At 40.5% G+C, this 10,672-nt stretch overlaps 1 protein-coding gene across 1 annotated transcript; it reads right to left on the reverse strand.

Moving 5' to 3' along the window:
• Positions 1-7: 7 nt before the first annotated feature.
• LOC144937870 (uncharacterized) lies at positions 8-9,701 on the reverse strand. Its single transcript, XM_078865417.1, has 6 exons — positions 9,619-9,701; positions 6,792-6,924; positions 2,880-2,988; positions 2,210-2,295; positions 1,544-1,590; positions 8-119 (listed from the first exon to the last, which is right to left on the reverse strand). Exons 1-6 carry the CDS (start codon positions 9,624-9,626, stop codon positions 50-52), a joined length of 453 nt encoding a protein of 150 aa, XP_078721543.1. The 5' UTR covers positions 9,627-9,701; the 3' UTR covers positions 8-49.
• Between the last annotated feature and the right edge of the window lie 971 nt (positions 9,702-10,672).

Genomic DNA, 10,672 nt, shown 5'->3' on the forward strand with positions numbered 1-10,672 from the left:
TTGTTGACATGATGTGCCCTCTCAATCTCGCTGTTATGTGGAGGGAAGCTCATGTGGCAGACAGGGCAATCGCGCAGCAGGTTTGGCGGGACAAAACCATTGCTGCCTGCCCCTTGTTTCTGTAGAAAAAAAGAGAAATTCAAAATGCATTGACATTTCATCAGGATCATTTTGTCTTCGTTTTTTAATATGCTCATTTTCTATCATCATTAGCCACCGTGGTTAATCGAATGCTGGATGAAGGCTTCTCAAAGCCACTTCATGAAATCTAGGTCTTACATAATTTAGAATGAAGATTGGCCACAGAAAAATGCAAATTACAGTTTAACTGGAATTTTGCAGATTGGATTATTTTTGCTGTATTCCATCCACTTATTTTCCTGTCATAAAACTCAAGCTGCGTTGAACTTACGCTGCTCTTCACATATTTACATTCCAAAATACAATGTACTGAAGTGATGATAATTGTGTATACCGTAGTGTATTCCATTTATCATGACCTTCACCTTTAATCAGAAAGCCGATCAACAATTCAGATTACCAATTCAATGCACAAATCTGGATTTTGTTAGTGCCTTGACAAAATGACAATACCTAACAGGTTATGTTTTACATGAACTTAAGATGCAAACCTTTTTAATTGTACATGTATTAATATGCATACACGTAAAATATGTATCGATTAATCTCAAAATTTGTTGATTTGCCAATATGTGGGATCATGACTTGATTCAAGAATCAATTAAAGTTCGTCTATTTACCATCTCATTTGCGTGTCATTTGTACAAAAACAGCATGTTGTTTTTTACAGAATTCATTGTAAATAGTCTTATACAATGATGCTTAAATGTAAGAAAAGACATTCACCAATTAATTTGTCGTTTTACATGCCTCGTAAAAACCCACTTTCTGCATTAAGTGATTATAAACAGTAGGACACGGTAAAATAAAAATGTGTTGAAAATTAAATATAAAGCAGGCAGGTCCTCCACGTGAGGCTGTGAAATGTACCTTGTGACGCAGATTTAAACGAAGGTTCTTGATCGGATTAACGAGCGTGATTTTTTTAACCGGAGGATAATTCGCCAAAGGCTCCCCATTAATGACCTGTCTGCGTGGGGTCATTTCTCCATTGAGTCTGGTCACACTAGCCTCGTCGATGTGTTCAGCTTGAACCATACCGGCCAGCCCAAGGGATGTTGAACGTTCTGGTCGATGGGGTGGCTTCTCTGGATTTTGTTGCATGTGCAGGATCTCAGTTTCAATGGGCTGAACAGAGCCATTTACCTGACCGCGACGAGGTGCAAGTGAATCTGACTGAGAAGACGCCCTTCTAGAGTTGCCATGTATCGAAACATGGTTTGCATGTTCAGTCTCGACCGACTGCATGGAAAAGTCAGACATTGTCGAGCTATTCCGCTTGTGCTCTTTGCTCACAACGCTCTCCAAATCTGTAGCGTAAATGGATTCGCCATGTGCTGCTTCAGCTTCTCGCGAAGCTTCAAGGTGAGAAGCATCATTGTCTTGTGGTGCTTCAATGTACCCGTTTTCATGCTTGCGAATGCATATTGTCTTCACCGAGTTGGAAGACTGAAAAGCAGCAGGTCACACTGGTCAGTCTAACATGTGTCACAAATATACAACTGCAGGTGTGCAAGACACGAACTGAACCTTGTTTTTGTAGCCTGACAATGAATACACATTGTGATAGGTCTGCCTTTAAGTTTAAATCAAGTATGGTGTGCATTTAATTGACCCTTATGTACAGTCCTGGAGAAAAGAGTATTTTTTTCCAAATTAATTGCATCACTTACCAATTGGTCAAAAATGGCCACTTCAATCTATTGTATAAATAATGAAGTAACACATTCCTGCGGAGGGAGCTGGTAGGAACGTTGGGTTGCTTGGTCAATGGCCAGGGTCAACGGCGGCGTGGTGTATTCCGCAAATATGGCCGACTGTGAGGGCGGGCACAAGCCGGCGTGAGTAGGTTAAACGTGGAGTTTTATAAGGGCACCACGGGGTGACCAGCCCCTCCCCACCCAGCCCCTCCCCACCCAGCCCCTCCCCACCCAGCCCCTCCCCACCCAGCCCCTCCCCACCCAGCCCCTCCCCACTCTCCCCACCCAGCCCCTCCCCACACCTCCCATTTTTGGATGCACGACGGACGGACACAATAATCCCCTGTGGGGATTATAGTTTTTTTTACCTCGACGGCTTGCTCATATATCTCCAAACGCGGCTCTTCATATTTCTCCATTTGGGTATAGCTTTCATTTGTTGTTGTTTTATCACCTACATGACAAATATTGATAAATCATTGCACAGTATTCACAAATCACATTTAGCAAACTTTATATAATTTTAAACTTTTTCCCAGAATGACATTTTTAGATGTAATGTTGTATTTGCCATATTGAGCATTATGTGCTCGTGCTATTACCATAACCTACAAAATTGCTACGGATAAGACACCATCTACCACTGGCTATTTACAACTGTAATACGAATGGTAAAGTATAATAATGGTTGCTCTCCACAGGGATATATAATTTATCTCACTTGTATAGGGCCACCAACAAAGATGACCACCACTGCACGTTTCAGCATGAAGATAGTTTTGATTTTGTTCAACACGTGGATGCTGTTTGTATTTAACGGCTGACTAAAATACTTATAATTTATACAAATGGTTGTAGTTAATAGTAACTGTTGTATTTGAATCATATAGCAAAGTAGCAGGTGGCAGCACCTTGCAGTGTTTTAGTATTCAACATAGGTCATGTTATCTAAACTTTGTGGTCATTGTTCATTTTATTTTATGCAGCATGACACAATACAATGCCTTCCTAAACATTTGTATTCTTCATGCAGTTCACCTTTTAGTTTTAGGATCTCCACCTGCTGCTCACAGACATTCTCCAGCAGCTTGTTGTTAAGGCTCTTCTGCACCTCCAAGTCTCGCTCCAGCAGCTTCACCTGCCTCTCCTGCACGCATTACAATGAAGCAATTGCATGGTTGGTGATTGAGGGGTTTTTCGGTTTCACCCAACTAAGTGTTATATTTCATCTGCTTGGTTCTTTCGGTAAAGTCACGTAGAAGGGAAATAATAAAATAATAAAAATAAAACATAAAATAAAATTCTCACGACGTTTCGGACACAACGCAGGTGAAGAACAGGGCTATAGGAAAGACAGCGTCCGAATGAACACCACCAAGCTTGGCAGCGTATATTGTTATATTTCATTCACGTTTTACCAATATGTTAGTTAACCAACGAGCTTTATTCGCAAAAAATCCAGACATGCACATAAGAGATAAATTGTAGTTCTACTGGACACTAGCATTATTCAGGCATAATTATAATATTAGAATGGCTAATACACTTAGTGTATATGGCCACAGTGGTGTGGTGGATCGCAGCTGGCCTGGTTTGGAATATTTTGATTAAACCATACAATGTGAAATGCTTTACCATTCCAAGTATATCTCTATCGGTTTGTAAGTGAATGATGGCATTTTATTTGTACCATAGCCACACCTTGCGCAGAGGTGCAAAAAGACAATGGGAGCTCTATTGTTAATTTGATTAGACAAACCTGACTTTTGTATTATTATTACACGCTTTTATTTAACTCACTGTCTGTTGTTGTTGTCGTCTTATCCTCAAATCTTCTAACTCAATTTTAACCCACTTCCCAATATGGTATCGATTGCAAACTTCGTATACTTATGTCTTACTGATGATAATACTATATAGTATTATAAAAAATAAGTATTTTTAAACATTATTTTTTATATGTTATGTTTCGGCTTGGGTCTAATTATTCACGCTCAACTGACGTTGGCTGTAATGACCACGGTCCCTTACGTTATGGCAAGCTTCGGGGCCACTTCCTGGAGTCGTGGAGTTCTGCCATTGCTAGTACATTTCATTAAAGCGTGTTTGAAAAAAAAGTATTTTTAATATTACTTAATTTACATATATAGCTGTTTAAGTTAGACCCATTATAATTAAGAGATTGTGGTCAAACCATTGACCAAGCCATCTGGGTAAGATAATGTAATAAATACTGTACCTCAGGAGATTTAAATAACCACATGAATAACCATTTGATTATTTTGGTACCTTTTGGAGAATATTGTGAAATTATGTAACGACATGTGCACATATATTACACCATATTTGGAATAAAAGTCATTTTTTTTTATTTCACAGTTTGAGAAGGTCAACAAAAGCAATTGTCAGGTTAATGGTGCGGTTGAGTGGAGTTTAATGGCCATTTCCTGTACTTGAAACGTTCCTAGAAACTGGAATGGCCACTTCTAAGTTTTAAATCCAAAGCCAAGTTAGCTGTGGACGTGTACTAATCTGCACTACAATTACTTTTTTAATCACATACCTCACATGTTTTGGATAATATAGTTTGTGTACAAAAGCTGTCTCGGGTGTGGACCAATCAACTTCAAGGACAGTGCATATCATCATCATCATCAGAGTTGTGTCTTTTTGTTTGCATTTTGACTGCTTGTGTTGTGGTTATTGCAAACATGATGCCTTGTATAAAGGTGTCAGTTTTTGTACCAGTTTGAAGGGTAAAAACCTATCACTATATTTTTGCTACTGGTAAAGGAGATGTCTCATAGTGTAAATGCTTACCCCGAGCTCTCAATACTCTGATAGTGCGCTGTCTTTGAGTTGTGCGCCTTTTGGCGTCATCTGGTCCAACACCAATGGAGACTAGGCTCTAAGGAAAGCTGTCTCCGGTGTGGACCAATCAACTTCAAGGACAGTGCATATCATCATCATCAGAGTTGTGTCTTTTTGTTTGCATTTTGACTGCTTGTGTTGTGGTTATTGCAAACATGATGCCTTGTATAAAGGTGTCAGTTTTTGTACCAGTTTGAAGGGTAAAAACCTATCACTAAACTGCAACTGTCTTTTTAAAAACAAGGACAGTGCAACCTCATCCTTGCCAGATCACATGCGTGTGTTTGTTTTCTATCCCGAGAACATGCTTTGAGTAAGACACAATTTTATTGCCTTTCAGGGTGAAAAGGTAAAGTTAGCAGCCCTACAATAACCTTCTCATGCCGCTGTTCGTGGCAGGGCCTCCACCTGAGGGACTCTAGAGAACACCTCGGCAGGGCCATTTGTGGCCTACTTTTCTACACTGGTTAAACGTCTTTGAAGAGGTGGGCATACCCACATTTTATTCCACCACACGCTACCTGCCGATCAACTAACTGCTGTGTACGCATTCATACAGACGGGGGATTCAAATATATAAAACTAGTCCACTGTTTTAACCGAGGTGCCAGGATATTGAACCAGCTGGCTTCTGGATTACAAGTCCAAGAGCGCTAACCATTACGCCATGACATCATCCCCCATCATCATAGTATCAGTTGACAAATGTCTTTCGATTGTCGCTATTCCTATAACGAGGTACAATTAAAAAGAAACAAGAGAACAATATTGCCATTTCATTAAATGCTTTCACAAGTCTGTGACACAAATATATCAAATGGGTGATTATTTTATTATTACAAACAATCTAATTGTTAGTTTGCTTCACAATTTTTCAGATCAAATCTGAAAGAAAACAACATCGCCTCTCTTAACTCATCATCATCACATATATTTTTTGCTATTAATTATTGTATCTTGTAAATCTCATTATGCCTATTTATGCAGTTTTCATTAAACTTTGGAGTCATGGCATCATACAATCATATCATAGTCTTTGAGCTGTGGGCTAGGCAATTACAGTACTGGCTGCATTATACGGTGACCGACTACCATACATTTATCTTGTCCAATTGAAATTCCAAAAACATACCACTTTGGTGCGACTAAACATACCACTTTGGTGCGACTAAACAACAGATGCCCAATTACTTTAAATGTCTGAACTATGGCTATGTGATTTAAATGTGGATACCCACGATTAAATCATGCCATTTGACCTTCAGGTCAATGAGTTGCCCTCTTGCAAAACTAGTTCATGGCAATAAATGCAACTTGTGATTACATTTTTCTCTTCATATTCATTGGGGATGCAGAATGTTTTTTTGATTTGGAATACAGTCCAGGGATTTCAAAGTTCATAAAGGTTTCCCATTTCTATTTTAAATGTGGGAAATATCTAAATTGGAAGGCACTTTGTGTCAGCGTTTTTTTCAGTTTAACATGAAATATTCATTTTAAATTATGGTTATGTGAAACTCGCATAGAGAAATAGAGGTTACTGATCTTTTGTACTGCCAGTCCATGAAAGTATATACAGTTAATTCTGGAAAATACAGTACAAGGCATTTCTGAATATCGACCCGTTTTAGCTGTTGTGCAGTGAATGCAATGGCAGTTATTTATACCCCAGCCCGACCAGTCAATCGTGGCCATAACATTTATATGCAATTGAGTAATACGTGGCCAACAAGTTTCACTTTTAAATTTCGATTTAAAGCTTTCGTGACTGCAGGGATGTTTTACTTGTATTATTTTATTATTTTATTATTTCCCTTCTACGTGACTTTACCGAAAGAACCAAGAAGAAGTTTCACTTTTGTTTGTGAAAATTCGTTCTACACTGTTGCCGCTTTAATGGTTCCCCAAGACAATTTTTTTCATTAAGATTGTCATTTGTCCGAGATGTCTCATTCTCTTAACACTTTGCTTGAATTACTAAAGTGACAATAGTTGTTTTTAGCGATTGAGTATGTTCGCTCTAAGGTTATTGTCCCGCACCCCACCTACCCTTCCCCAATCACAAGCCGATTGAAGCACCTTTTCTTGAAGGAGCTGATTCAAGCTCTCGCAGACACTTTGAAGGTCGTGACAATTAGGGCAGCTGGAGCCATTTCGCAGCAGTGCCCGAGCAGATCCTCCCCCACGCCCTGTGTCATCGCTCCAGCTTGCTCTGCAACACTCGCACACAATAACCAGCAGCTTGCGTGTCAGCTTCACTCTCGAACGGTCTGTGGAAGTAAAGTTTGATACGGTCTGTGGTGGGGGGGGAAGGCCTCAATGGCTGCTCCCTCATTTTGGAACGCCGTTGCATTAGATTTGGGATTCAAGCATTGCCGACCACGAGAAGCCTTCAACTGCTCTTGAAACTCAAGTTCCTTTTAGATGTAGCTGTAATAAATATTCAGCAGAGAAGCATGAGCCCAAGTCTATGTGGGTCGTACTTAAAGTTCCCGGTTATCAATTCTGTTTGTTTTGTTAAAATGTAATTTTTCCCCCTTCCTTTATTTTTGTTTGTAAAAAGAATGTAGTCATGATTTATTCTTTGGTTCTAATAATTTATTATTTTATCTTTAGACGTGACTTAACCGAAAGAACCAAAGAATAATTCCTGCAGTCACGAAAGCCCCAAAATTAAGATTAGTCATGATTTGTATATTTTTAGCTTTACGTGTGTGACCGGTTCCCTATTTCTGTGAAATGTAAAAGCACGTGCCAATACTTGCTGTTTGTACGGTATTGTAACCATGATGGTTAGTTAATCTTTATTGTACAACACATTTACCCGTCGTAGGATGCCCACGAAATAGAGCCGAACGGCTTATTGGGCCTTTGCTGCTGAAATAAAATATATCAAACAAGGCTCATTTCTCAATTTCCTTGGCTGCAGTGCTCGTCCTGCTTACATCCAAACTGCAAAAACTTGCTATTGGTAACCCAGGTGTAGTTTGTAACTTTTATCAACTGGCAATGGCCATTTTTCTCCAAACATGTTGTGTTGCTCATTTCTAGCTTGCAATGGTGCATTGTTTATCTCAAACGTGCACTATAGGTTTGAGTTTCTAGAGTGATATATTTTATACTGGTAGGAACCTCTGGTTACACCAGCCCACAGGGGATTATTGTGTCCGTCCGTCGTGCAGGAAGGGACTGGGTGGGGAGGGAGGGGCTGGGTGGGAAGGGTGGGGCTGGGTGGGGAGGGGCTGGGTGGAGAGGGTGGGGAGGGGCTGGGTGGGGAGGGGCTGGGTGGGGAAGGTGGGGGTGGGAGGGGTGGGGCTGGGTGGGGAGGGGCTGGTCACCCCGTGGTGCCCTTATAAAACTCAACGTTTAACCTACTCACGCCAGCTTGTGCCCGCCCTTACAGTCGGGCATATTTGCGGAATACACCACGCCGCCGTTGACCCTGGCCATTGACCGAGCAACAATAAAATGTGTTGACGCTTTAATTTTTAAAGGGGAAAAGTGTATTAGTTGGGTTTCAGGGGTTAACTTCAGACTCTGCACTAGTTTTTGGCTGCACAGAAGAATTGCAAACTTGGTTTCAAGTTACGCCATGTGGGTAAAGTTTTGTCATACGGGGAAAAAATCATATGCCAAAGATCGGCACCGTATAACATACTGGATGTATAGCCATAACGACGAGTCGGGTAACTGTTAGAAAGCAGAAATGAATAACAACCCACTTTGCAAACTTCAGCAGGACTCAATCCATAAAAAATGATACCTGCTAGACGCCAAATAAATGGCTCAAAATGTCTCACTGACTGTCAAAATATTGTGAAATCCTTCAATGATTGCACATTTTCTCAGAGTGAAGGCAACAGATGAGTGACCCCTAAGGTGTGAATGATGCCTGAAGTGGGGAGCACAGTGCTTTTGAAAGTTGGGATGTGGTCAGAGAGGTAAGAGTGCAAGGTCTTGAAAGATATGCGAGATAACGAGGTGTATTACACGGAGCCATTGGCGTTAGGTAATATTTTGTGTATTTTTCCCAAGGCATGCAAGTAATGGGTCCCTTTATGATGCAATCACAAAAATCGAAAATTATCTATCGAGACTTAAAGCTAGTGACGTGTCTCCGTGCTCCTATTTCTGTCTCGCAGTGGAAATCTTCTAGCTTGCATACTGCATATCCATGCTGCTTTTCACCTTTTCCATTTCATTTGTTAATTGTAGCATAAGGCTTTGGGAAATGGAGGCGTAAAGTTATTTTAAAGACAAAAAGTAGACAATTCGTGTACAGTACAGTTTTACCAGTTTTATTTACAAATTGACATGCTAAGAATTTAATGTTTTCAATTGTAAATTTTCTTTCAATTGTTATCCGAAACGGAGACAATACTTCATAATAATCATAACTGGCATGCTGATGTAAATCAAATGCAATTAATCATGTGGCCATCACAGTAAAGTCACTTTTGGGCCACCCTCTGCCATGCACTCGCCCTATGAAACATTCGCACAAACTTCTGTGTTGTGAGGCTTGACCCAGTCATGTGCCGTATGGACTACGGGTACGCCATTGTAAAAAAATACACAATTGCTGGTTATTGTCAGAAAATGCTGTTATCGCAGTATGGGTCAAATGATTATTTTCCTATCCACGCCTTTCATTGGATTAAAAATGTAGACAAAACATCACTCCTTAAATATAATCACTCACCGTTTTCTGCCATTCTCAGCCACCCTCCGCATTGCAATAGCACCACTTTAATTCCCAGTTGATTGCAGCGTTTATTTGTTGTACACATTTCTTTGGAACAGCTCAAAATCAGTGAAATCAATGAGCTATGTTACCACCAATAAGAGTGAGTGGGTTTATGGTGCAGCTTGGGCTGGAGAAGCCTCAGCGCTACTCCGTTCTCACCTCGACATATCGACGACGCGCCACGGCGTCCCCCTCTGACTGAAGGAGGAGTTCCGATGTTGTTACTCCGTGTAAGGTGTTTGCAGTACAACTCTGGTGAAAGAAACACACCACGTCTTCACTCGGGCGTGCAGAGTAAGTGAACCAATGGAGCAAACCTTATATCGAGATTACAGTAGTCAAGCAAGCCTGAATCTTCTAGAATATATGTGTGATGTCGCGGTGGAATCACTCCAGGTTTGTTGTGAACAGCTGAATCAAATGATGGTCGTCTATCATAACGCAAAATGCCCGCCCTAAGCTGGCCGGGGCAGTGGCACTTTGCCTTTTAAAGCCCCATTATCTCATAGCATCGCGGTGAGCCGAGTAAGCGATGCGCGGTATGTGCTTGGGGGGGATGGGTGCAGATGGCATTGAGCTGCAGAAGAACCGACCAGACCAGACCAACCACCCCCTGCTAAGAGAGAGAGAGAGCATCAACACCCCAGGACCAACAACCACACCTTGAATTTTGATTTAAAGCTTTTGTGACTGCAGGGATTCATATTCTTGGTTCTTTCGGTAAAGTTACGTAGTAGAAAAATAATATAAATATAAAACAATAAAAATTCTCACGACGTTTCGACTGCAACACAAGCAAACATCATCAGGTGTGAAATCCACAGCAAGAAAATGTTCACACCTGATGATGATTGCTTGTGTTGCAGTCGAAACGTCGTGAGAATTTTTATTGTTTTATATTTATATTATTTTATTATTTCCCTACTACGTGACTTTACCGAAAGAACCAAGAAAATGAACCACACCTTGGCAAATTATTTGGTGAAGTTGATGCTGCTGCGTTGGCGGTGGTGCACAAGCACGAATAACAATGGCAAAAAAAACGTCAACACATTCGTCCACAACACTGTGGTCTTAAAAAAATAAGACGAAGACATTTTGGGCAATAGCCTTTCTTCAAAGTACACCTTTAAAATGACCTTTAGTTTGAGTTATTTTTTGTGTTACTAAGTTTCCACTCACTTGTTTGGTACAAAAGTGGAATAGAACACAA

This window comes from Lampetra fluviatilis, chromosome 2 (assembly GCF_964198595.1).
Source record: "Lampetra fluviatilis chromosome 2, kcLamFluv1.1, whole genome shotgun sequence".
Taxonomy (NCBI): Eukaryota; Metazoa; Chordata; class Hyperoartia; order Petromyzontiformes; family Petromyzontidae; genus Lampetra; species Lampetra fluviatilis.